Here is a 25,300-nt window from a genome sequence, read left to right as displayed (position 1 = left end):
AGGCAGCTCCCACCACAGACCACACTCAGCCACCACAACTTCCTTGCAAAAACCCTCGGCTCCCCCGAGGGCCAGTGGAAATTTATTTATTTATTTTTTGTCCTTTCCGTCTTTCCCCAAGTGGCTTTTCCTTGCAAAATGCCTGACATGACACCAGAGGGGAACCTGGGAGTTGGGAGGGCACCCCAAGGGGCAGCCCAGGGACTTAAATACAAGCTGGAGGGGAGGGCACAGGTGGGACAGGCAAGAGACAGCACAAGGGACATGGCTTCTCAGGTAGAGATCAAAGGTTTGTTTTTCTGCAGGAAGAAGCTGTGTCAGAGGCAGGGGGCTAGCATCCTGGGTGGGAGGGAGTTAAGTGGAGAGGCCCCCCCCACCCTGGGTTGCACCCACATTCCCAGAGAAGTAGCGGCAGGGGATGAGGATCCGCCCTCACAGGCTCCAAGGGACGCAAGGGGGAGAATAAGCCAGATGTGCTGCCTCAGGGCAAGGGAGGAGGTGCTGGCAGAGAGAGGGTTAAGGCTGGTGCCCAGCCTCTGGCACGGTGGGCCTTCCGCCTCCGCCTGCCTTGGGGACAAAGGGGCACGGTGGGCGGGCGGCACACGGGCCTGGCTCTGGCAGGGCAAGGGAGTGGCAGAAGCAGGCTCCCTCTGGGCTCAAGACACAGGCCCAGCGCGGCTGCCCACCCACCTGCCCTAGATGTGCTCAGACCCCACCGCAGCTGGACGGCTCGAGCTGTGAGTGTGTGTGTCAGGGTGTGGAGGCAGGGAGGAGAGGAAAGCGGGCTGCTGGGCCCCTGTGGCCCCATGCCCGTCCTGAGGTCCAGCCCAGGGCCCTGCATTCCAGGGCCCTGGATCCCCTGGTCCCATTCCTGGCCCCAGGTGCTGACTGCAGCCAGGGGCAGTAGAGGCCAGGGAGGCCCTCGGCTCCTGGGGAAGGGGGGTGCGCAGGGGAGGGGAGGAAGAAGAGTAAGGAGAGAAACCCACTGCAGCATACACGGGGGGCAGGGGGAGGGAGACAGACAGAGGAGAGCCCTCATCCCAAAGGTGTGCGGTGGGGTATCTTTTAAAGTCACCCAGAGGCAGCAGCAGAGCAAGCCCGCACCCTCACCCCAGCCAAAGGTCCTGGGTGTCCTCCCTTGGGGGCCCTGACAGAACCGGTGCTCAGGGCGGCAGGCAGACAGGCCAGAGGGAGATGGGGAGCCCAGGACACCCCAAAGCCACAGATTCAAATGCCCCGGGAGAGGGAAGTACCTCCTGCCCCCTCCAGGGGCATCATCTGGAGAAGGTGCCACCTCCGGTCCCACCCCACGAGCCCCTCCTAGCAACAGCCGCCACCAGCCTGCTTCACGGGGGTGCTGTCAATCTTGAGGTTGGGCCGCTCACCCCCTGAGGCTGCCCCAGGCCCCATCCGTTTTTTGATCTCAGCAGCCATGGTCATGAACGCCTGCTCGACATTGGTAGCGTTCTTGGCACTCGTCTCCAGGAAGGGGATGCCCAGGGAATCTGCAAACTCCTGATAAGGGGAGAGGAGGAAAGAGAAGGGGAGAGGAGGTGAGGGGCAGCAGGCCCCAGCCCACCCGGGCGGCCTGGCCCAGGCCTGCTCACCTTGGCTGTGGTGTTATCCACCACCTTCTTGGTGGTGAGGTCGCTCTTGTTGCCCACCAGGAGCTTATTGACGTTCTCGCTGGCATAGCGGTCGATCTCCTGTAGCCACTGCTTCACATTGGCATAGGATTCCTAGAGGGACCAGATCAAAAGTTACTTTGCTCCCACCTCCCACCCCTAGGCCAGGCCTGGAGAACAGGGGTTTTGAGGGGAAGATGGTTGTCCTGGGCTCCTGAGAAAGGCAGGCGCCCTGGGCTCAGGGACCCAGAGGAAGCTCCTCCAGGCTTAGCGCTCCTTCCTGCCCTCCTCTGTCTGAGACCCCAAGAGCCAGGCCCAGCAGAGCCCCGGCTGTCTACCAACAGCCCCGACACCTCAACAGCTTAGACCAAGGGCCAGCCAGCTCTGCTTCCTGCAGCTGCTCGTGTTTCCCCAAGACACAGAAAAGGCCTAACCACGTGGAGGGAGCAAACGGCATCAGGAGAGAGGCCAGAGGGAAGACAGAGACAAAGGATAACAGCTTAGCAAGAATTACAAAGTCCCCACAGTGGCCTTAAAATCCCTTTAAGGTTTGAAACCTTGGAGCCCAGTGGTAGGTGGAGGATCCTCGCAGAGGAGACCCTGGCCGACGGGGGAGACAGGTATCCTGGGAACAGGGCCTGACATTCGTCCTACTTCTGGCACCGACAGCCTCCGCGCTCGGCCTGGCTCTCCCGGCGGCCTGCTGCGCCCCACCCCCCCCCCCCCACGCCTGGCATGCCGACAAAGGACAGAACTTTTAGGAATATGCTTGAGCTAGAGCCGCTTTCCCTTCTTAGGAGCCAGAGGTCTGGTGATATCACACTGGGTTCAAACGTACACCTCCTGCCATGTCCCAGGCGGGGCCCTGTGCTGGACACTGGGTTCAAATAATGGAACCATGCCTGGGCCCTGCCCTAAAGCACTCAGGGGACAATGGAGGACTAGACTAGGGCACACACAATGGCAAGACAGGGCGACCAAGCGCTGCAGGGACAGAAGGCAGGAGCTGGTGGAGCTCCAGGATCATCTCTGCCTGGGGAGATTACAGCCGACCTACACCTGCAGGGACGAACTACCCCCAGGTGGGTGCCAGTGGAGGGACGGGGAGAGGCGCAAGGGGAGGAGAAGACATACGCCGGGTCACGGGATGGGATGGGAGGGGCGTGCTGTCTTCGGGGAGGGGGAAAAGCTAAAAGCTGCTGGGACACAGGCCCTGAGCAGGGAAGGAGAGGAAGAGGAAGCAGGCCCAAGCAGGCAGGGTCTTAGCCTGGCCCAGTCTTAGACAACCAGGAGCCAGCAGAGGTTTCCTTCGGAAGGGAGCAGCAGCAGCACACCTGTGTTCCGGGAGGAGAGTCCTGGCAGGAGTGCCGAGGCCAGATCAGACCGGCAAGGAGGTGGACACCAGCTGGGAGATGGCTGGAATAATCCAGGGAAGAGAAGATGTGCCCTGAGCCAGGGAATGAGGCAGGGAAGAGCACAGGATTTAGAGTCAGACCAGCCTGGGTTAAGCCCCACCTCTGCCACTTACTGTGTGGTCCTAGATATGTCACTTGGCTTCTCGGAACCTCAGTCTCCTCACTTCTATAAAACAGCACCTCCTGGTGGGGCTGTTGTGAGTATGGGATAATGAATGCAGGCTTGTCTCATAACAAGTGCTTAATTAGCAAGAGCTGCCATTATCCTCATCACTGCTATTATTACGAGGGGACGGATCTGGGAGAGATGATGGGGGAGAACAGAGGGGCCCAGGGACTGACAGGATGGGGGAGGGAAGAGTTTTCTGGTCAGGCCAACAGGGACTCTGTTATAAAGATGAGGATGCAGAAGCCAGTTCAGGAAGAGATGGGGAGACCAGCACCAGACAAGCTGAGTTCTGCAGATGGTCTGGAGCTCTGCAGATGGCCTAAAGGCGGTCAAGAGGCAGGAAAGGATGTGCTGGGAAGCAAAGAACCCTGGGTTCAAAATACGGGCTTTGCCTTTCCTGACTGTGAAGCCATGGGCAGGTAACTCAACATACGTCTAAGTGTGTTTCCTCATCTGGAAAAGAGGGACGCCACCATTGAGCTCACTGGGTTATACTGTGAACATGAGAATTAACACAGACATAAAGTGCCAGCAGAACGCAGGACACAGGAGGAGATCCACAGTGATAGCTCTTTAGTTGTAGAAATCACAAAACAAGAAGCCAAACCACAAGGTGGCCAGAATTGTGCAGGGAGAGTCAGGAGGAGGCTTGGGGCAATCAAGAAGCACAGAATCTGGGGCTGTAGCGGGGCAGGATACGACGGACCAGTAAGAAGTCACTGAAAAGAGAATCTGCTGCAGCAGGAGGTGGCAGACCTTGACACAGTAACTTTTTCAAAGAGCGAGAAGAGAACAGAGTTAAAAGCCATGAGAGATCAATCATGGCAAAAACTGAAATGAAGTCACAAGTTTTGGCGGTTAGAGGTCCTTGGTGACCTCCGTCTGAGTGGAGCAAAGTTCACCCACAGCTTGTTGTCTAGGAGGCATCACGAGTCCCTGGTGAGCTGAAGAGCCCAGCTGCCCCTCAGAGCGGGGACTCCTCCTGGCCTGGGGCTGACACAAGTATCTCCATGTCCCCAGGGCCTGACCCCCATGAAGCAACAAAGTTTAAAAAAAAACAAAGCGGGTAGAATCAGTAGGCCTGGGCTTTCTGTCTCCGCCACTTAACTGGCTGCAGGGCCTAAGAAAGTCTTACCACCCCGACCCATTTCTTCATCTGTAAAATGGGAATATAACACACACCTCTTTGGAGTGTTACGAGCATCAAAGGGCTGTGACAGAACCTGTGAACTGTAACGCGTGACAGGACTGTTTCCCGCTGTTAACATCACCGCTGATGCCGATGACACAAGACTCACGCTGCCACAGCAGACACAGGCCTCCCAGAACTCTGCTCACACTGGGCCCAGAGTGCAGGGCTCCCTCACTTCCTTGCGTAAGGCCCTCCAATCGCTTCTCCACAGTGTCTTTACCCAGGAGGCCACGGGCCCAGCACAGCAAGCAGTCAGCTGACTGAACCCCCCACAAAACACAGGTGCCTGGAAGGTCTAGAGTAAGGTGGCAAGTCGGACAGGGAGGTGAGGCCTGGTTCTGCCAAGGCCCTGCAGCGGGGCCTGGGGAGGACCCAGGTCTGCAGCTATTTCCCCCCCTGTGAAATGAGTCCGAGAACAGTCTCCCTTCCGGGCAGCATGAGAGAGGGAGGACAGGAACAGTGAAAAGCAGCGAAAGCCAAAGACCTGAGGCTGAGGAGGCAAAGTGGGGGATGGTGAGCCCGGGAGTACCTGGTCGGTGACGTCGTACACCACGATGATGCCGTGAGCCCCCCGGTAGTAGCTGGAAGTGATGGTCCGGAACCGTTCCTGCCCAGCTGTGTCCCACTGCAAGACAGCAGGAGAGACGGGCAGGTCAGCCCTGGGCTCCGTGCCCAGGGCCCCTCCCCTCCCAAGGGAGATGTCTCTGCACCAGGGATTCTGCGAGGAGCAACACTCACGATCTGAAGTTTGATGGTTTTGCCATCCAGCTCAATGGTTCGGATCTTGAAGTCCACCCCGATGGTGCTGATGTAGCTCTCTGTGTATGTGTCGTCCTGAAAGATCAGGGACCAGGGAAAGGGCCTGAGTGAACAGGTCTGAGGCCCATCTGGAAAACCGCCCTCCAGCGTCCTGCCCCAGCTGAGCTCCTAACTGCTGAGCCCCAGTTCTCAGCACCCCAACTTGCCAGCCCTATGCCCTTGTTCAGCCAGATATGTTGCTGGCAAGTCCTGCAACTTCATCCTTGGTCTCCCAGGTCTTGCAACCACTATTCTCTGGGTTGCCCCCCTCTCCCTCCGGCCACCAGCCAGGACCCCAGATGGATGGCATAGGAAACTTCTTACTTACAGCAAACCGCAGGAGCAGGCAGGACTTGCCCACGCCCGAGTCACCAATCAAAAGCAGCTTAAATAGGTAGTCACTGGAGAGAAAGGATGGGAAGGTGTGAAGGAAGGCAGGGAGCCCACCTGCCATCATCCTGGAGTCAAAACTCTAGCATTCTCTAGCATTCTCTAGCATTCTAGCATTCTTAGACTATTAAAGCACTCACAAGATCCTCCCACAAGTCCTGGGATGGGGAGGGTTGACCACTCCCCATAACACAGCTGGCCCAAAGGGGTGCATCTGAATTCCCACTTTACAGAGAAGGAAATGGAGCCACAGAGAGGGACGTGACTTGCCAAGGATCACATGAGTTAGGTGACAGAGTTGGGTACCCTACCCTGATTCCTGATAGGCTCCATGGTTTCGGGTCCAGTAGGGGTTATTTAGGGAAACCCTCCTACACTGCCGTGTGCCGTACCTGACTTGGCAGGGGAGGCCCCAGAAGTGGAAGCCAGGGCCCAGCCTAGAACTTAACTGAATACCTATATAAAGAACCTGGTATGAAGTCTCCAGAAAGAGACGGTCAACAAGCGGCAATGGTAATAGCAGTTAAAACTTATCCAGTTCCTACTTGTGCCTGGCCTTGTGCTAAGCACTTCAAATGCGTCATCTCATTCAAGCCTCACAACAGTCCAATGAAGTGAGTGCTGGTTATTCCCAACTAATGAAGAAACCAGAGACCAGAGAAGGGAAGTGACTTGCCCTGAGTTACACAGCTGTTAACTTTAATACTGGAAACCAGGTTCAGACTCCAAAGTCTCTGTGAAAGCCTGTTGGTTCCCTTCTCTGTTACCCCTTATAATCCAGCTCAGAGCTTCACCCTTCCCCAAGGATATCTGAAGCCAGGATCTGGAGGAGAAAAAGGAAGTGGCAAAAGAGGAAGAAGATAACTGACACTAAGGGAAAACTGTCGATGAGAAGTCGGGGCAGAGATGTGGGCCACCTACCCGTAGGGGGAGTGACCAAGAAGTGAGGAAAGTCTGAGGAACAAAGAATCCCACTGGAAGGGAGAAAGCAAATGCCACATTCATCTAAACTTCTTCGGCAGGGTGACGGCGAAGGGAAGGGGTGTGACGGCGGCGCCGGGGGCTTGCGCAAAGGTGAGGGGAGGGCGGGAGGGGACCAGCCTCTGGGAGCGGCAGGGCACTTTGATCCAGGTAAAGGGCAAAGCGGCAGCCCCGGAGGGGAGAACCTGCGGAAAAGCTACCCAGCGGGCCAGCCCCCAGGAACCGGATTCCGGGAGGACTGGAGAGCAGAATGTACGACCCGACCTAAAGGGCCCGAATCTGGACCGAGACCAGAAACTCTGGGGATGGGCTCCACAATGCCAGGACCGTCGTCAGCACCCAGACCGCTACTCTCAGGCAGCAGGTGGGGAAACTGAGGCCTGGAAAGACCGGGGCTGCGGGGTCACCTGACCGACAAGGCCTGCTAGTGCCGGTGCCTCGGGATCCAAGTGGTGCCCCTCGGGGTCGCAGTCTCCGGGCCCGGGTGCAAGAACTCGGGGCGTCGAGCTGGGGTTCTGGGGCCCCCGGGGGAGGGGCAGAACCCGGATGTGAGGGGGGGAGGTCAGCGGAAGAGGGACCCGGATGTGGGGGCGCCGCGCAGTCCTGACCCGGGCCGGACAACCCCGGTAAGCGTACAGCCCCGTACTCGGGATCGAGGCTGCGCCGGACGGCGCGGGCGGGGCGCACTCACTATTCGGGGTTCATGGCGGCAGCGGCGGCCCGCTCGGTCGCTCCCAGTCGGCTCTGCTCCGCCTCCCGTTCCAAGATGGTGGCCGCTCCGCCCCAGAGGCCCCGCCCGCGACGCGCAGGCGCAAATACTTCGGACTGGGACCTCGCCGCGTGGCTCCTCGGAACTTGTAGTCTCCTTACATTGTGCAACTCACCCCGCCCCCCGCTGCGCAGGCGTAATCCTAGCCCAGGCTCCACCATCGCCGCGCGTTGCCTTCTGGAGCTTGTAGTTCACTCCCTAGAAGTACCTGGGCTGGAGGACCGCGCTCGGGAGCCTGACAGCGTCCCGGCGTTGGATCCTCAATTTAGTGCTGTCGTTGACACGTTTCACGTCTGTCTGACAGAGGCATTCATCTTTACACTCCCCGCAGCGTTAGTAAAAGTTCATTTATCCAGGGTTCTTCGTGTACTGGCGCTCCTAACTCCCAGCAGCAACCCCAGGAAGAAGGTGTCACCCACATTTTATAGATGAAAAAATCGAGACTCGGTAACTCGCTCAAGGTCAAACAGCTTGGTAAGGGGCAAAGCTCGATCAAAGCCCGTGGTCTCCAGAATCTCAGAGATGAAGGTTGTTAGAAAAAAATCCTGAATCTGTGGGGCTCCCGAACAACTCCGGGATAGGAGAAGCCTATCTGGGTTGCAGCTGAGCGGGACCAGATGTGAGCGAGCCACACACACACACACACACACACACACACTCACTCGCAGCCTCTCCTGACCCCACCCCCAATGTAGAGACGAAGAGACGCTAGGAGCCCTCGGGCTCCGCCCCAAAACAAGCCCAGCTCAGAGTCAAACCGTCTTTATTTCTACAGCAACATTTGAAAATAGAGAGCGACCGCCTCACCTCCCAACTGGGGCAGCCCCTCCTGCCACAGGGGTCCATCACTGCCCCTAGCAAGAAGCTGCAGGCGTGGGAGGAGGCGTGGCAGGATGGCTCTACGGGCGGTGCCCGGGGCGGGGTCAGGCCGAGCCTGGGCGGGCCGGGCGGCAGGGCAGAGCCCGGCGGTGAGAGGACGGACAGGGGGTGGGCTCTCCGTCCTGGGACACGGGGCAGGGCGCACCATTCAGAGGCCGGGAGGAACGCGAGAATGCCCAGGGAACCCTTTGGGGAGGCACCGCCCCTGAGATGTGGAGCCTGGGAGATACCACCGCGCGGAATGGGGGTGATTAAGGCCTGGGCGGTACCACTAGAGAAGGGTGGGGTGAGGGGAGGCCGGATAGTACCAAGGACTGAGGGGAGGAGTGCGGCCAATAACTTATTTCTCTATATACAGAAGCAACGGCCGGGGGAGGGCAGGGTGCTGAAGGGATGGCGGGTGCTTAGTGTGCTTGGATTTGGGGTCTGCGGAGGGGGGGGCCACTGAGCCTCTCTCTACCTTTGGAGACCCCGGCCAGCCCCTCCGCTGGCCCTGAACCTAGGGAAGAGGGGGCCCTGCTGGAAGGAATAAATAAGGGGTAGAGCTGGAGTGGTCAGGCCCAGCCTCCAGGGCTCAGGCTGAGATGACAAGGGAGGAGGTTACCCTGAGATTGAACAGAAAAGACAGGGGTCCTTGGGAGAGACAGGAGGGGCAAGCAGCAGGCCCATGCGCAGGGCTGGGGTGGGGATGGTGCCGGGTGGAGGCTCTGGCGACCGGCTGCCCCTTCAGGATTAGCCCACAAGGGAGCTTCGTCGGGAGAGGTCCATGGAGCTGGAGCTGAGGGTACGGCTATCAGAGAGGCCTGTGCCTCCAGGCTGTGGGCAGAGGGGCGGGTGGCTCAGCCTCGTGCTGGCGCCAGTTCTCGCTTCCCTGGCCCCGAGGGGCCTGACACTCCCACCCACCTCCACAGTTACTGTGCTGCCACTGGCCGCTCACAGGCAGAAGCTGAGTTTCCCTCATTTGTCTCCCCAGGGTCCAGCCCAAAGCCAGGCCTGGGATGGAGACAGGAAGTGTGGCTGGATGAACAGACATGCTTGAGAAGCTCGGCAAGTACACAGGACACGCAGGCCTGGGGCCGGGGCCTCAGCTGCCCAGTGCCGACAACTACCCACCCGTACCTGGACTGGCTCTTCCACACTCTTGTTGAGGAAGTTGAGGGAACTGGCCCGCTTCATCCTGAGGGGAAAGGGCGGTCAGGATTTGCCCACGGTGGAACTGGGGGAGGACGGGGTAAGGGGTCAGCTTGGGGCAGGGGAGGGAGGCTGATGGGGAGGGAGGCGGAAGGGGAGGGAGATTGGTGGTGGGTGGAGCTTGAGCGAGACAGGGACTTCACCCTGGGTCTGAAGTGCAGCTGGGGTTGGTAGGTTGTGGGGTGAGAGGCTCACCTGGGGTTCGGGGGCTCCTGGGGGCCACCACCCTGCAGCTTCTTCACCAGCATCTCACTGCTGCGCCTCAGGGCATCTCGGAGCTTCCCGAAGGAGCCGCTGCGCCGCAACGAGCCGCTGCCGTCCTGTGGGGCGGACGGGGTCGTCTCTGCGCCATGCCAGCTACACAGCCCCCTGGCCCAGTCCAGCCCCTAGACTCACCCCGCTCCACTCGGCCGCAGGCCCTCCCTCCTCGAGGTCGGACTCAGACCGAGCCCCGGCACCCGCGGGCACGTCTCGGCTGCCACGGCGGTCTCCGCGCCCACCGCTGCCGTCTTTCAGCAGCTCCACCACCTTGGTCTGGCTTGCGGGGTCCAGGCCCTGAGGGAGGGCGGGCGCATCAGGCGGAGCAACGGGCCCTGCCTGGATCACACACAGGGCCACGCAGGTCCCTGCCCACACCCCTGGTGCCTGTCGCCCTACCTGCTTGCGGCTGCGGCTGGCGCAGTCCTCCAGCGTGTGCGCGGCTTCTAGCTTGCCCTGGCGCCGGTACAGGGCGCCCAAGCTGCGCAGCGTGGTGTTGACCGTGGGGCTGCGGACGGGAGAGCGGGACGGTCTCCAACTCCCTGCTCCCCAGGAGCCAGGGCCCATCCCGACACCCAGCCCACGCTGGCCCTGAGGAACCATCCAGCCGACCAAAATCGAGCCTTTCCTGTGTGTCAGGCCCTGTGCCAGGTCCGCCTGGATTCCCCTGTTTTGGGGAATCACCTGAGGGCCCTAGGTGGGACGTTGCCACCAGGACTAAAAGCTGGGAAACCCAGGAGTGAGATAATCAGGCTGTCCTGGGACAGAAAGCCTTCTTGTGACAGGTGGCCTGTGACCTGGGCCTTGAAAGACGAGCTGAAGCTGACGGAGAAGAGGTGTGTATTCGGGGCTGAGCAGTGTGGAGGGTGGAGACTGGCCCCGGCCCCCCCACCCAGGATGCCGCCTCCCGGCGCTCTGCCAGCCCAGCAGTCCCGCCCCACTGTCCTCACCTGTCTACTTTACAGGCCTTGTACCAGCTGCCATATTCCCCATAGGGGGTGCTGTCCCGGCGCTTATCCTGGGGGAGAGAGAAGCGGAAGGTGGGAGGAGGCCCTCCCCTCTACACACCCCCGGCCTCATCCTCCCACCACAGGCGCCTGCCCGGGCTCTGCCCCACAGAGCTACCTTGCTCTCCTCCCGCTCCTCTGCGTGCATCCAGATGGGCTTGTTGTCCCCTGGAGGGAGAGACGGGGCTGTCACCAGCCTCTCACGTGGGCCTCTCCTGGTTGGGCTGGACACATGACTGGGGTCTCGGGGGAAGTCAGGGGTACTCAAGAAGGACCAGGGTTGGGCTTCGTTGAATGAATGAATGGACAAGAAACAGACCCAAAACATGACTGACGCTCCTCTGGAACAGAGATGCCTGTGGCACAGGCCTGTGCTTGAGGGGCTCGTGACTGGGGGTTGGGGGGAGCACACCCTTACAAACCTCAGGCCCACGGCGCGAGACGATGCTAGGCCTGAATGTTGGGCCGGGCTGAGGGGTCCCAGAGCAGGAAGTGACTGACCGTGAGGGACCAGAAGGTGGCTTCCCAGAGTGGGAGACATCTGGGCTGGGCCTTCACGGTGAGCGTGAGTTGCCCAGTGGAGAAAGGGGAAGAGGCTCTGGGCCGAGGGCACAGGTATGCAAAGGGAGGGCATTGCACGGGTACAACCTCCCAGGGGGCTGTGTGAGTTGGGTGTGTGCGCTCACGTGTGCACACAAGTGGCTGCGGACCAGCCAGACCCTAGGCGTGAGGTCTGTCCGGCTGAGGTATTCGTCTTAGATGCTGACGGCTGGGTGGGCCTGTGCCGGGTGAGCTGGGGCACCCGGCAGCCATGCTCACCGCTGACAGAGCCGAACTCCCTCTCGTGAGCGCGGGTGAGGATCTCCTTGTACAGGGTCTCTGCATCCTGGTACTTGCCCTGTTTCAGGTAGCAGGAGGCCTGGAGGGGCAGGGCCCAGAGGGTGAGCAGGATGCAAGGAGTGGAGCCTTTTCCTCTCCTCCCTCCCCCCTCCCCCTTCCCCCAGCCCCCCTCCAGCCCAGGACACCAGGTTGTTCTTGGTCTTGGCCACGTTGGGGTCGTCAGGCCCAAGGCACATGGCGTAGATCTCCAGTGCCCGCCGGTAGTAGTATTCCACCTCCTCGGCTTTGCCCTGGTTCTGGCACAGCAGGGCCAGGTTGCTCAGCTGCTTGGCCACATCTGGATGAAGCTTGCCCAGAACCTGGGACAGGAGCGGGAGCCAGTGGCTGGGCTCGGGGCCGGCCTACGTCCCCCGTCTGCCCAGCCCACCTGGCCTGCCCAGCCCTGCCTGCTCCCACCTTCTCCCGGATCTCCAGTGCCCGCTTGCAGAGGGGCTCAGCCTCCTTGTACTTGCCCCGCTTGCCATACAGGACCGCCAGGTTGTTCAGTGTCGCAGCCACCTAGCGGGTGGGAGAATGGAGGCTCCATGACCCGGGACCTGGGAGCTGCAGGGGGGAGGGGAAGCCCCCACCTCCCACCCAGCCTCACTCACAGCTGGGTGGTCCTTGCCCAGTGTCTTCTCGCGGATGGCCAGGGCATCATTGAGCAGGTGGGCAGCCTCCTTGTACTTGTTTTGGTCCCTGGGGGCAGGTGGGAGCACGATGAGGGTTATTCTCCAGCCCAAGGCCCTCCTCCTAGTGGCCCAAGATCCCTGTGGTCACTCGTCCCATACTTACTAATGAGTGAGCATGATGGGGTGTGACCCAGAGCATGGGGAGACGTGGTCAGCCCCTGCTCTCTGGCTTGGGGGGCTTTGTGCAGGAAGGGCGTGCAGTGCTGGGGTACAAGCCAGACTCCCCCAGATCCCACTCTCACTGCCCCATGCCCAGTGCACCTTGTCCTCTGTTCCCCAGGGCCTCTGCTCATGGTGTCCTTTCTGCGAAGGAGACCTTCTCCGACCCTCTTGTGCTCTGGGCAAACTCAAAAGGCCCAGAAAGGCCTTTCACCAAAGGCCCTCCTCAAGCCTTGGTGCCTGGAGGAGGTGTGCCCCCGGCGTCCTCGTGTACCGTCCCCTCCCTGGATATGTCCAAGCCTTTGTCCACCACTAGACTGAGGCATATTCATGTCTGTAGCTCAGGCACCCTGTGGGCTTGGCCCTCTCCAGGGACAAGATCCTTCTTTCTCTGTCACCCAACTGCTTGGTGGAACCCGAGTCCTGGCCCACTGCAGGCACTGAGGATTTGACCAGGGCTGGAGCCTTCAGGAAGAATGCTCCCATGGGTGACCGAGGCCGGAGGAGCCCTCACCGATAGACCAGCGCCAGGATGTTCAGCATGGTGGCCACGTCAGGGTGGTCGTGGCCTGACGTCTTCTCCAGGTCCTCGAGGGCCTGCTTGCAGAGTGGCACGGCCACCTCATAGCGGCCCTGAGAGGCGTACTGGATCACCAGATTGTGCAGGGTGCGGAGCCGTGCTGGGATTTCATAGCCCCCGTGCTGGGCAGCCACATCTCCTCCTCCAGGGCCGGGGGCTGCAAAGCCAAGGGCGGGAGGTCAGATGTACCAAGTGCCCCCTGAGCTGGGCCGGCACATGCCAGCCATACCTTTGACCGACGTCACACGTGGCCCTGGGCAAGTCACCATTCGCTCTCAGTTTCCCCATCTGTAGAGTGGGTCTAGTCACCCCACAAAAAGAGTGGGTAGAGTCCCAGCTCCAGTACTTCAAGCTGTGTGTCCCAGAGCAAGTCGCCTAACCCCTGAGCCTCAGCCTCCTCACGTGCAGAAGAGAGGCTCTGATACACAGGCCACCCGATCAGCAAGGCCAGTACTGGCCCGGGGCTCAGCACTGTGCATGCGTCCTCCTTTAACCCTCAGAGGAGGCTCAGAGAGGAAAGAAACTCCACCAGTGGTCACAGAGCAAATGGAGGCCGAGCAGGGCTCGCACCCAGGCCGGCCTGCTCGCAAGCTCTGAACTGTGATGCCTGCTCCTCACAGAACTTGGGAGATGAGAGAAGCAACATGTAAAACCTGCCTTTTAAGCTCTAATGCTCGGATGTTATCATCAGAAACGAGGCAGGAAAGAACACGGCAGCCACTCAGACCTTGTTTTCTGTGACCTCTGGGTCCCAAGGACCAGGAATTCACACAGCCTTCCTTTCCCGCCCCCAGAGCCAGCTGCCCCTCCGCACCTGGGCTCTGCTCCTCCTCACTGGGGAACAGGTCATCCAGAGAGTCTTTGGGGACGTCCCCCTTCTCCTCCTGGGGAGGAAGACGGGACGGGCGTCAGGGAAGGAGGCGGCCCAGGGGTCGGCGGGCTGGGTCGGAGCAGCGTCTGACCCCCGCCGCCCCTCCCTGCTCCCAGGTGCCCCCGCCCCGCCCAGTGGCCGTGGTAGGGCTTACGCTGGCGGAGGTGTCCTCGTCCAGCTTGCGGATCTGGCTCATGAACAGCAAGTGCTGCTTCTCCTCCTCGAGCTGGGCCACGGCCTGCTCGCTGCGCTGCAGCTTCTGCTGCGTCCCTGCCAGCTCCTCCCGCAGCCACTGGTTCTCCTGCACCAGGCGCCGTACCTGAGCCCGCAGCTTCTGCTTCTCCGACTCTACAGCCCCCAGGTGGCTCGACAGCGCCAGGATCACCTGCGGCAGCCAGCCGGAACGGAGGTCAGAGCCCTGCTGACCCCCCAGCCTGGGCCCCAGAGAAGAGCCAGGCCCGGAGGAGCTGCAGGGCTGAGGGCCCCGAAGTTCTCCTCTCATCAAGGGAGTTTTGCCCCAGGGCCCCAAACAGACCAACATAGCCTGAGACCTGAAACCAGTAGGCTTGGGGATTCCTAAGTCCTTCCTTCTGTGGTCAGGAGCCCTGGGCTCCCAGGCTGGCTGTGCTAGACTCTGAAATAGCCCATCCCATTTCCTGGGCCTCCAGCTAGTCCTCCACATCGATGGTCCAGTTCCCACCTTGTTGGGTTGTTTGGATCATGAAGAGCGCTAGCTGGGGTGCTGCCCTTTCCCCGAGCCGTCCACTCGTTTCCTGTCTCTCCTAGGAGTTGTACTCAAGCCCTGTAGCCAGAGCCACTATACCATACCGCTGCCCCTGGCCCAGGGCTAGCGCTTTCCCAAAGACCCTGATAGACGACTGAAGGGCTACCGAAAGACTCCATCCTGACTTCTGCCAAGGGGCCAGGGCAGCCCCTGTCCTCCTGCAGCTCCCAGGGAGGGAAGGGGGTGTGTGTCCTAAACCCCCAGTGTCTGGAAAACCACAGGGGCAGGTAAGGGGATCCAGAGGCCTCAGCCTCAGCCCCCATCCCTCTCCCCAAACTCCACGACTCCTTTCCTCAGCTTCCAGGCTCCTCCCGCCTTGGGGCCTTGCCTAGACTCTACCCTTTCTCCGTCCTTCATGGTCAGGGTCATTTCTGCAGTGAAGCCTCTTATGCCCTCAGCCCCCGGAAAGCACGGCACCTCCCCCACCTCCATGCCATCCTGTTGTCCATCTGTGCCTGTATACACTGGGAGGGGGCCCTGGTGTGTTCATCTCTGTACCTGGCAGTCAGCCGGCCGAGGAGTGAATGCCCAACACATTGCCCTCCCAGAGAGCCAGGCAGTCTGGGACCCCGTGCTTTCTAGTTGACTAGCAAACGCCTAAGTGACAGGTGTTTTCACAACCACTAGCTATTTTTAAAAAATATCCTAAACAGCCTGGAAGTATTTATGGCAGATGGCATGATCCCTATTTTAAAAACAAGGAAACCAAGGTGATACCACCTGCCCAGGATTCACAGAGCCAGGCAGTGTCTCAGCCAAGATCTGAGTGGGCCAAGACTCTCTGCCCGAGAGTCTAACTCCTTGTACACCCCAGCACCTCCTGGATAGCTCCGTCTGCATGTCATCCTGGCAGCCCCAACTTAAGAGGGCCCAAACAGAACTCCTGACCCATCCAGGCTCTCTCCTCCTCTTAATTTCCTCAAACCACAAACCTGGGACTTTCCCTGCCCCTCTCTGTCTCCTTTAGTCCATCCCCAGGCCCTACTGGACCTACTTCCAGAACGTCTAGGACTGACCCCCTTCTTACTACCCTCATGGCCCAACCCACCATTTCTCGTTGGAATTCTAGCAGTGGCTTCCTAACACCTACTACCTCCTTCCACCCTGACCCACAATCGTTCATTCTCCACCCCTCAGCCAGAGAGAGTTTTTAAAACCTAAGCCAGACTGTGTCGCTTTACTGCTTAAACCCTCCAAAGGCTTCCTGATTTCCTGAGAATAAAACCCAAACTAATAAGGCACAGCATGATCTGGTCCCCACCTTCTCCGCAGGCCTTTTCTGTCCCTCTCTTTCCTCACGAAGCTCCAGTTAGACAGATCTCTCAGTTCTCCCTCCACAACAAGATCTTTTCCTCTTCAGGACCTTTGTACATGCAACCTCTCACTTTCCTCCTTTCTCTGGAGGCTGGTTCATTCCTTCTCTCAGGTCTTGATTTAAATGTCATTTCCTCAGAAGTCTTGCTTGACCAATAGCTAAGGCTATCACAAGATCTTGTTATTTTCTTTGGAGAACTTATAATATTGAATAAATATATGTGTATTTCTGACTCTCTTCCTATTGGACTAGGGCAGGGATCTCGTCTGTCTTGTTGGACCTGTAGCCCTGGCACCTAACACATTGCCAGGCACATAGTAGGCACTTGATAACTTACCTGTTAATAAATGAATAGAAGAATGAATGGGGGGATCCTTAAGGATTTCCTCAGTTTTTTTAGGCCATGCAGTCTCTGCTACCTAGCAGAGAAGCCAGATGATCAGGCTCTCCTGGGGCCAGGCACGGCCGGGGTCTCCAGAGCCCATCCATTTCTTCAACAGATATTTACTGGGATCCTACCATGAGGCTCCAGGGGACAGATTTCTTCCTTCCCTTCTGATTCTGTTACTACATTGCCAGGATTCCTCTGGAAGGCTCCACCCCTCCCATGACCTCCCTCCTTAGCACCCCAGGCCAGCCTACCTGGGCCTCCCCCAGCCCCAGCTCGATGGCCTCCAGGGAGCGGCGCAGGAGGACACAGCGCTCCTGTGAGCCGGGCTCTGCCTCACCAGCTTCATGAGCGACGAGGGGAGCGAGAAGGGCACGATGCTCCCCGCGCAGGGTCTCTAGCCCTTGGATAACGGCCTTGGTGCCCAGCACGATCTCATCCTGGCTCAGCTTCTCCTCCCGAGGAAGCACCATCGTGGCCATGGCCGTGCCGCCTGTGAAGGCGAGAGGGCGGGCAGGGGGTGCCGGGCCTGGGGCCACGCCGCCGTCCGCCCCGGATTAGGTAAACACCTAGGGTCCCCGGACGCCTGGGTCCCCGGGGTGCCCCGTCCCCCAGGCAGCAACCCGCACCGTGCCCGCGCTCAGCCTACAGGGGGCGCGCCCGGCTCGTCTTGGCCCGGGAGACGCAATGCGGTGCGACCGGCGAGGCTGGACCCGGATTCGGCCCAGACCACTGGCTCAGGCCGGCTTAGGCGACCCAATCTCGGGGCTTCCCTGGAGACTCCCTAAGCCAGAGCAGGGCGCGCCAGAGGATGGACCTACGGGGATCTTGGGGGGTTCACTCCCGTGCGGAGACACCGTCCCCTCTGGGCGATCCGGCCCCAGCCCCCCTCGGGCAGCCCCCTTCCCAACAGGCAGGCCGAGCCACAGAGCCCCTCCTCCTGGGCAGCTTGACCCTGGGGAGACCCTCCCCCTAAGGAGCTGAGATCTCGGGTTCTTCGTCCCCCCCTCCCCCCAGGCCGCGCCCCATAGGCCAGCACGACATCCTGCGGACCCCTCCCCTGAAAAGGCCGAGCTCCCGCCCCCGGCCACCCAGGACTGCGCCCCCTCCCCGCGGGCTGGCCTGGCCCTCTCACAGGCCGCGCCCAAGACGACCCCTCCCCTAGGCCGACCCAGAGCCCCCCCCTCTCCCGGCCCGATCGGCCCGCGTGGACCTGCGTCTCCCGCTCGGGCCCGCCTCCCGCTCCGGCTCCGGCTCCCGCCCCGCTTCACCCGGACCAGCAGCCGTGAGCAGGTCCCACCGCCTCCATCCCGCCGGCCTTCCCAGCAGTCCCTGCGCCGCCTTAAAGGTGAAGCCCGTACCTTGGCGGCGTCGGAGGGGGCTAAACACTCTTCTCGGCCCGCTGGCTGCCTTAAAGGAGCACGCCGGCTGGGCCCACTCCAGGCAAGGGGAAGGGATCCGGGGGCGTGGCCTTCGGGGATGGGGCGTGGTCATTGAGGCGCCGGGCGTGGGTTTGCCCGAAGCTTAGGTTCACAGCGGCCACCTCCCACTCTCCTGCGGCCTCGGATTCCTCCTCCGTAACCCGCCCCGAGGCCGCAGCGGTGTGGACAGCCTGGGGAGGATGTGCACCTGAACTTGCCCTGTACCGCTGCCAGAGAGGGCGGCGGAAGAAACTGGGGCCCAGGGAGAAGGCCCGGCCTCCTCAGAGTCCAGAACGAGACAGTTGACATTTATAGACATTTACTGAGGTAGTTGCCACTTTCTGAGCGCTTACTGTGTGCGGGGCGCTTGGATGCCTTAAGTGCGATGAAACATTAAATGCTTGCAAAGACCGGATAAAGCGGGCACTGCTATTATCCCAATCTCGCGGATCTGACCCCAGGCTCATTTGTCTCTAGAGAGTGGTTATGCCCCACCCAGATCCTTCGGAGCTGTCCTTATCCCAGTAGGGGATTCTCGGCATCTTAGGGCTGCTTCTTGGGAGGAAGGGACGGAGGCTTCTGGCTGTGAGGGAGAAAAGGATGGCAAGGGGCAGTTGGGCATCGGCCGAAACAGACTCGTGACCCTGTGGGTGAGCACCACTACAGATTCTGTGGGCCGGATGATCAGGACAAGGTGATGATGACGTCATCTCCTCCCAGAGCCCTTCCCTGATTCCCCACCCCCTATGTAGAGCAGCCCTCCAGCCCATTTCAAGCACACATTTAATTCTCTCTGTAGCATTTACTCCTTCTAACATTTTCCTTGTCAGTTTCTGTCTCCTCCCTAGAATGCAGGCCAAGATCTGCCTGTCTTGTTCGCTCTCAGAGTAGCTCTTGGCCGCTCTCAGAGTAGCTCTTGGCTACCACATAGCAGCACTCAGTAAATGCTGGTTTTTTTAAAAGGCAGAAGGGCGCACCTGTTGGCCCAGGTTTGGGTCTGGTGCTCTGCAGCCCTGGGTTGCTGGCTACCCTAGCTCTACCTGCACTGCTTCTAGGTCGACATCCCAGTGGGTAACAGCAGGATAACCACCCTGAGAGACAAAACCTGCCAAGCAAGGCCTGGCAATGGTATCCAGGGGCCTGGGGCGTTCCTCATGAGTCAGGGTGTGTTCAGACTCAGACTGTACCCGGTTCAGTGTCCTGGTGGATGTGAGAATCCCCTCGGCATGATCTCTGACAGAGAGATGGTCCGGCACCCCGCCAGCTCAAGTATGTCCTGTGACAGGGAGCCCACTACATTCTGCTGTGAGATGGCTCTAAAAGTTAGCAAGCTTTTCCTTAGCCCCCAGAGGACCTGCCCACAGTGCCTGCGCACACCAAACTGAAGCTCTGGCCTCAGGAAGGACAGTCTGCTCCCTTTTGCCAATGCAGATATTTGGAGACAGTGATGGTGACCCACACAGTGTTCCCCCTGCCTGGGCTGACAGTCTGGGTCCCTTCACCCACTCCTGTGCAGTTTCTGACCCTTCCCCCTCCCGATTTCTCTTTTCTGGGTGTGGCTTAGCTTGTCAGTCCGGACACTACTCCGAATGTGGTGCTCAGTCCAGGGCGCAGGGATCCAGACAGGGAGTGAACTGCACAGATCACAGAGGGATAGTCCCCCCCTAAGGAGCACACCACCCGTCCACCGTGAAGCTGAAAGTCAGGTTGACTTTGACAGCCACGGTACGGTGTCTGCTCAGGGTAAGCTTGTCAGCTAAAACCCTAGATTGCGTGCATCCCACTTATATCCAGCCAGGTTCTTCTGCCCGATTCTGTGCTTCTGCCAGTGATATTTTCCCAGGGATGTTTTTTTTTTTTTTTTTTTTTGGCTGCACCACACAGCACGTGGGCTCTTAGTTCCCCCACCAGGGATCAAACTGCACCCCCTGCATTGGAAGCTCGGAGTCTTAACCACTGGACGGCCAGAGAAGTCCCTCCCAGTGATTTTTAAAGACAGTTGATATACATTCACATGATGCAACATTCAAAAGGCATCTACAAGTTCCAGTGAAATGTAGCTCTTTCTCACTGACCACTGCCCTCAGTCATGCAGCTGCCTTTCCCCGAAGCACCTGCTGTTACCAGTTTCTTGTGTCTGCGGATTACCTTGTTTGCCTCAGTCCAGAGCTTGTGTTTATCTTTGTCGGTTTCATCGGGTCAGTTTTCATCCAGGACCCTGCAGGTTGGAGTCTTTTGCATTCGAGGTCTTCAGCCTACAGGGCAGCCCTATCTCCCAGAGTTGCACTGGCTGCGGTGTGATAAGCCTGCCTTTGTGCAAACAGACTCCATCATACCATGAGTGCACGCCCAGCTCGCTGGCAAGCTCATGGGGAGGAAGTGGAATCTGGAGCCCAGGGCACCTTTGCTGTTCTTAACAAGGCTAGGTTTCAGAACCTCTTGGGAAGGAACTTTGTTAGAAGGCTCTCCTAGAGATTGGGATTCAGTAGTGCCAGAGTGGGTCCTGGGCATCTCTTATTATTTTGAAACTTCAGCGGTGCCCATGATGTGCCCCCTGGGTTGAAAGCCAATGCTTCAATGTCCTTGTTTTACAAGTACGGAAAGTGAGGCCCAAAGAGGGGAAGGCAGCTGCACGAGGTGACCACTGTGTCCTTCTCCAATCCAGAGTCCACATCATTTTGCCCCAGTGTGTAAGGGGGACTGACCCCATAGAGTAGAGGTCAAGAGGACCGAGGTCATGTTGCTTGTTCAAAGCCACACGAAGCACAGACGCACGCACCCTCAACACACAGCCTTGGGCAGGTTCACCCAGGGGCACTGAACGCCCATGCGCCACACTCACACCTCCACGTGCATGGGTTTACAGGCCCACGTACATGCATGCACACCACACATACTCGGGCGCAAACACAAAGCCCGGGCTTTCTAACCTTGTGCTTTCTCTCCATCTAACAAAGGAACACATTCCATTTATCACCTTTTTCCAGGTAAACGGAGAGAACATTTTTCAATCTCCCTTTATGGCTTTTGCTGGGTTCCTGTTCCAGCCTTTCTGCTAGCCTTAGGCTTCCGTGGTTTCTCTGTGGTTCTCTTTCGGCATCTGGCCCTACTCCTCCCTGTGTGCCACGCAGAGGGAAGGCTGGGCCTTCCCTGCTGGGTTCTCAGGCTCTTATCTTGCTTTCAGTTCGTAACCTTGCATGTGTTCAATCTTTTTAGCCACTCGGCTTTTTATCTTGTCTCTGAGGATTACACTGTGCTCTCCCAAGGGAAGGGACTGTTACTTCACCCTGCTCTGTTCCCCACGACCCGACCCCCACCCCCCACCCCCCGCCACCTCCGCAGCTGCTGGTCTGGTGCCAGGCTGCTGATGGGTGCTCAGTTAATGGAGAAGAAAGGAAGGGGTCCGTGCCCAATGGTGATTCTCACGCCATTTTCCACGGAGCTCATCAGCTTGCCTCCGCCTGTCCCATGTCTGCGGAAGTTGTTCTCGCTACTTTCAACATTGTTTTCTCCCTGAAAATCACTCCCACTGCTCCCACCCCTTCCCCTTGGATCCTTGGAAGCACTGAAATCTGCTTTCTTAAGTCAATCTTTTCCCTTTGGCTAGCTTCATGCTTTTTCTTTGAAGTGGTGGTGGGGGTGGGCGTTTTTCCCAAGCATATCATCCCCCTTGACACATCAGAAGGTTGGGACGTCCCTGGCGGTCCAGTGGTTAAGACTCCATGCTTCCACTGCAGGGGCCACGGGTTTGACCCCTGGTCGGGGAACTAAGATCCTGCATGCTGTGTGGCACAGCCAAGAAAAAGAGAAAAATCAGCACCCATAAGCGCTCAAGATTGGAGGTTCCTTAAAGACCATGTCTCACGCAGCCCCTCCTCCGTGACCACGACGGGCAGCTCACCACTTCCTGCGGAGCTGGTTTCACCTTGAACACCTCTGGTTGCCAGTTTTTCTGCCACTGAGCTAAGAACCAAGTCTGCTCAGAGGTCCCCTGAGAGGCTTTTGGTTCCTGTCCTGGCAGCCACGGGGCAAATCTGCACCCTCTCTTCCTTGTGGCCTCCCAGCCAGACTGGAAGGGTCCGTGTCCTGCTTAGCGGGAGGGCACACAGGCTTTGGGGGCAGACTCAGCTGCGTCCAGAGCTGCGCTTCTCCGTTTGCTGGCTGGGGAGCTTTAGGCATGCGCTGCAACTTCATCTGTTTCCTCATCTGTAAAATGAGGTTCCTGATACCTACCTTGTTGGGTCCTCAAGAGAACGGAATAAAGTAGCAGAGTTAAGACCTTAACATTATGCCCTCTACATTACAGACACTATTACTAGTAGTTATTATCATTAGTATCATCAAATTTACTATTTGACAGACCCTGTGCTAGTGAATGGAGAGTGGGGAGAAAATACATGAAATATAGGGCAGTCTCTGCTTGGGGTGTCGTTGGAGGGAAAACACGTTCAGACTGAAAGTGAGGAACAAACGAGGCAGCAAACAGGCGAGTCTGAAGATAACGAGTGCTGAGATGTTTGGTGCTGGCAGTAGGTGCCCTGCGTGGTCAGGACAGAGGGAGCTCAGCCCGGCCAGGAGCCATCTCACCGTCTCCCTAAGATCGGCTCTTCCACATGCTAAGGGTGCTCAAATCTCCATCCAGCCCGGAGAACTCCCCTGCACTCCATCCAGACCTACATGTTCAACTCCACCTCTGAATAGCACACGTCTACCTTGCCCTAAACCCACCATCTCCCACCTAAATCTCCTCCAGGGCTGTTCCACCATCGGCCCGTTCACCCAGCAGATGGCCAGTCCCCATCCTCGACTCTCTCTCCTTCGACCCAGTTTTCTAACCAGCCACCTACACCTCGATTCTGCCTCTTAAATAGGACTCAAGTCTCCATTTTCCTCCACCTCCTCTTCTACCCTTACCTTAGTCTATGTCTTCATCACATCTTTTCTAAATTGCTGCCACACCCTTCGAACTCCTCTGGTTTTCATTCTTATTTCCTCCAACATGTTGTAGCAAGGTGATCTTTCTAAATTCTGTCATCTCAGGGACTTCCCTGATGGCGCAGTGGTTAAGACTCCGTGCTCCCAACGCAGGGGGCCCGGGTTCGATCCCTGGCCAGGGAACTAGATCCCACAAGCATGCCGCAACTAAGAGTTCACGTGCCACAACTAAGGAGCCGGCGAGCCGCAACTAAGGAGCCCTTGAGCCACAACTAAAGGAGGTTGCCTGCTGCAACTAAGACCCGGCGCAACCTAAATAAATAAAAATAAATAAATTCTGTCATCTCATTTTTCTGCCTAAAACCCTTTACTGGCTCCCACTGATCTCACGATAAATTACATAGTCTTTGCTCTGGCTCAGCGTAGTAACAATAATATCTACAAGGCTCCTCAGTGCTCTGGCCACTTCCTTTCTCTTCTGCCCCATCACTCACCATTGCTTTCAGCCCCACTAAAGCACGTGTGAGTCTCAGAATAGGCCAGACTCTGTCTTATCTCTAGTTTTGCTATTTCCTGCACCAGAACACCTGTCATGTCGGTCGTCATTTCCTTTGAGACATCTTCTTGGACACCCCTTCCCAGGCTGGCTTAACTGCCCCTCCTTTGTGCTCCCAAGCAAACTTTCATGCTCTGTGGCAATTGTCTATTTGTCTGTCTCCCCTGTGAGGCTCAGAGTTTCCTTATAGGTATAGGTAAAGACCCAGCCCTAGATTCATCCGTGTGTCATCATACCTAGGACAGGAACTGGCCCACGGTAGGAACTTAATACATGTAGGACGGATGGAGGGTTGGCAAGTTGGGATCTGAGCAGGGCCTTGAGAGATGGTCTGGAGTCCGATGACCTGGGTTAGAAATCTGGCTCCTTCTTGGCCACTCTGAGTGTGTCAGACAAGTGACTTTCCCCCTTGCTCATTCCTTTATCTGGCCTTTGAGCGTTTGCCTTGTGCCAGAGTGATGGGGGCTGGGGACACAGCAATGAGGCAGCCTGAGTCCCTGCCCTTCCTGGAGCTCTCCTTCTAACATGGTACAGACGTTTATTGCGGGTGACAGTGGACGTCCCGACTGAAGAAAGGGCCGAGGTAGAGACTAACGGTGGTCTTGGGGCAGAGCAGCTGGGAAGACCTCTCTGAGGAGGTGATCTGCAGGCTACACCCTAAAGGAAAAGGGGACGCTCTGCGGGCCAGGGAGAGCGTATAAGGTGGAGAGAGGAGGAGGGATCTGATTACTGAAAGTTCAGGTGTGGCCCGAGGGTGCTGAGCACTGGGGGTGCGGGGGGCGGAGCTACTCTAAGTGAAGTTAGAGAGGTGGGGCGGGGAGACCGTGCAGGCTGAAGGACCCGTGGGGCTGGGCAGCTGTATTCAAAGGCATTTGGAAGCCACTCACTGAAGGCCTCTAGCAAGGGAGTGAGGCGCTTGGGAGGCAGAATGGACAGGAGTTGCCAAGACGACAGAGGCTGGCTCATTGGTTTCTGGCTTGAGTAATAGGATGGGTGCTGGTGCTACTTACTAAGACTGGGGAGGAGCGAGGGACATGGAGAGTTCCGTTTTGGCCATATGAGGTTCGAGATGGCTGGGTGTATTCAAGTCAAGTAAATGGTTAGAAATGAGAGTTGAGAATTGGGAGGCGAGGCTCTCTGACCTTTGGCATCCTCCTTGGTAAAAAGGAGGTAACAGCTGAATCGATTTCCTAGGGCTGCTCTAAGAATTCAGTGAAATAAACCACGGGAAGCACTCAGCAGCAGCCTGGCTAAAAGAAAATGTCCGTAGTGACCGTGACAGGGCGATTTCTGCCCTCAGTCCTTGGACACAGCAGTGGGTGATGAAAGTACAGTAGCTGAACACATTGATCTGAAATCTGCGGTACAGAATTCCAGGTAATGAAGGAGAAGACTCCTCACTCCCTAAGTGTGGGCTGTGCTTGGTAACTTCCTTCTGAAGAGCACAGTTTGGAAAGAGGGTGACACCTGACTAGTCAAATGATCAAGGTTAACATCATCGGGGATATCGCGCCGATGGCATGTACCCTTGGTATGACATGCTGACAAATCCCAGTCGAGGGGCATCCTACAAAATGCCTGACCATGACTCCTCCAAATTGTCAAGGTCACCCCAAATAGGGAAAGTCTGAGAGAATGTCATAGCCCCAAGTACTAGACGTAGTGGGGTATCCTGGATGGGATTCTGGAATGGAGAAAAGACATTAGGGCAAAACTAAGGAATCTGAGTCAAATGTGGACTTTAGTTAATCATCATCATTAGTTATGATAAATGTTACATGCCAATGGAACACATAAACAATAGAGGAAACTGGGTGAGGGGTTCCTAGCAACTCTTGGTTCTATCTTTGCAACTTTTCTGTAAGTCTAAAACTATTCTAAAATAAAAAGTTTATTTATGTATCTATTTATATGGGCCACGCCATGCGGCTTGTGGGATCCTAGTTCCCCGACCAGGGATTGAACCCAGGCCCTCAGCAGTGAAAGCGTGGCGTCCTAACCACTGGACCGCCAGGGAGTTCTCCAAGAGTTTATATAAATAAAAAG

The 25,300-nt window shown here is 57.9% G+C and overlaps 2 protein-coding genes across 8 annotated transcripts; both read right to left on the bottom strand.

Moving 5' to 3' along the window:
• Positions 1-39: 39 nt before the first annotated feature.
• Positions 40-7,381, bottom strand: RAB1B (RAB1B, member RAS oncogene family). Of its 2 annotated transcripts, none has more exons than XM_068554782.1 (6): positions 7,262-7,381; positions 5,528-5,600; positions 5,140-5,235; positions 4,931-5,026; positions 1,608-1,739; positions 40-1,515 (listed from the first exon to the last, which is right to left on the bottom strand). In XM_068554782.1, exons 1-6 carry the CDS (start codon positions 7,273-7,275, stop codon positions 1,321-1,323), a joined length of 606 nt encoding a protein of 201 aa, XP_068410883.1. In that variant the 5' UTR covers positions 7,276-7,381; the 3' UTR covers positions 40-1,320. The 2 variants fall into 2 exon arrangements, with proteins under 2 accessions (XP_068410883.1, XP_068410884.1); XM_068554783.1 differs by lacking the exon at positions 7,262-7,381 and adding an exon at positions 6,511-6,621.
• Positions 7,382-8,085: 704 nt separating this feature from the next.
• Positions 8,086-17,796, bottom strand: KLC2 (kinesin light chain 2). Of its 6 annotated transcripts, none has more exons than XM_068554091.1 (16): positions 17,704-17,796; positions 16,597-16,871; positions 14,010-14,240; positions 13,799-13,868; positions 12,919-13,141; positions 12,165-12,252; positions 11,971-12,072; positions 11,700-11,873; positions 11,494-11,593; positions 10,793-10,842; positions 10,618-10,685; positions 10,067-10,175; positions 9,806-9,964; positions 9,605-9,729; positions 9,338-9,395; positions 8,086-9,034 (listed from the first exon to the last, which is right to left on the bottom strand). In XM_068554091.1, exons 2-16 carry the CDS (start codon positions 16,822-16,824, stop codon positions 8,951-8,953), a joined length of 1,869 nt encoding a protein of 622 aa, XP_068410192.1. In that variant the 5' UTR covers positions 16,825-16,871; positions 17,704-17,796; the 3' UTR covers positions 8,086-8,950. The 6 variants fall into 6 exon arrangements, with proteins under 6 accessions (XP_068410192.1, XP_068410195.1, XP_068410191.1 ...); XM_068554094.1 differs by having other exon boundaries at positions 16,597-16,835; XM_068554090.1 differs by lacking the exon at positions 17,704-17,796 and adding an exon at positions 17,556-17,673.
• Between the last annotated feature and the right edge of the window lie 7,504 nt (positions 17,797-25,300).

The sequence above is a fragment of the Eschrichtius robustus genome, chromosome 11 (assembly GCF_028021215.1).
Source record: "Eschrichtius robustus isolate mEscRob2 chromosome 11, mEscRob2.pri, whole genome shotgun sequence".
Taxonomy (NCBI): Eukaryota; Metazoa; Chordata; class Mammalia; order Artiodactyla; family Eschrichtiidae; genus Eschrichtius; species Eschrichtius robustus.
The sequence above is the reverse complement of the archived record's forward strand: the minus strand, read 5'-3'. Positions and strand labels throughout refer to the sequence as shown.

Excerpts from the sequence above, each read along its gene's own strand:
- RAB1B (XM_068554783.1), bottom strand. The coding sequence starts at position 6,590 with ATGTGGCATTTGCTTTCTCCCTTCCAGTGGGATTCTTTGTTCCTCAGA. Across the intron at positions 1,740-4,930 it reads TGTACGACGTCACCGACCAG|GAATCCTATGCCAATGTGAA; the intron begins GTACTCCCGGGC and ends TGGTCCCTCTAG. Across the intron at positions 1,516-1,607 it reads TGGATAACACCACAGCCAAG|GAGTTTGCAGATTCCCTGGG; the intron begins GTGAGCAGGCCT and ends TCCCCTTATCAG.
- KLC2 (XM_068554091.1), bottom strand. The coding sequence starts at position 16,824 with ATGGCCACGATGGTGCTTCCTCGGGAGGAGAAGCTGAGCCAGGATGAG. Across the intron at positions 13,869-14,009 it reads ACGAGGACACCTCCGCCAGC|GAGGAGAAGGGGGACGTCCC; the intron begins GTAAGCCCTACC and ends CTTCCTCCCCAG. Across the intron at positions 9,035-9,337 it reads GTGTGGAAGAGCCAGTCCAG|CCTGGAGGCACAGGCCTCTC; the intron begins GTACGGGTGGGT and ends CTCTGCCCACAG.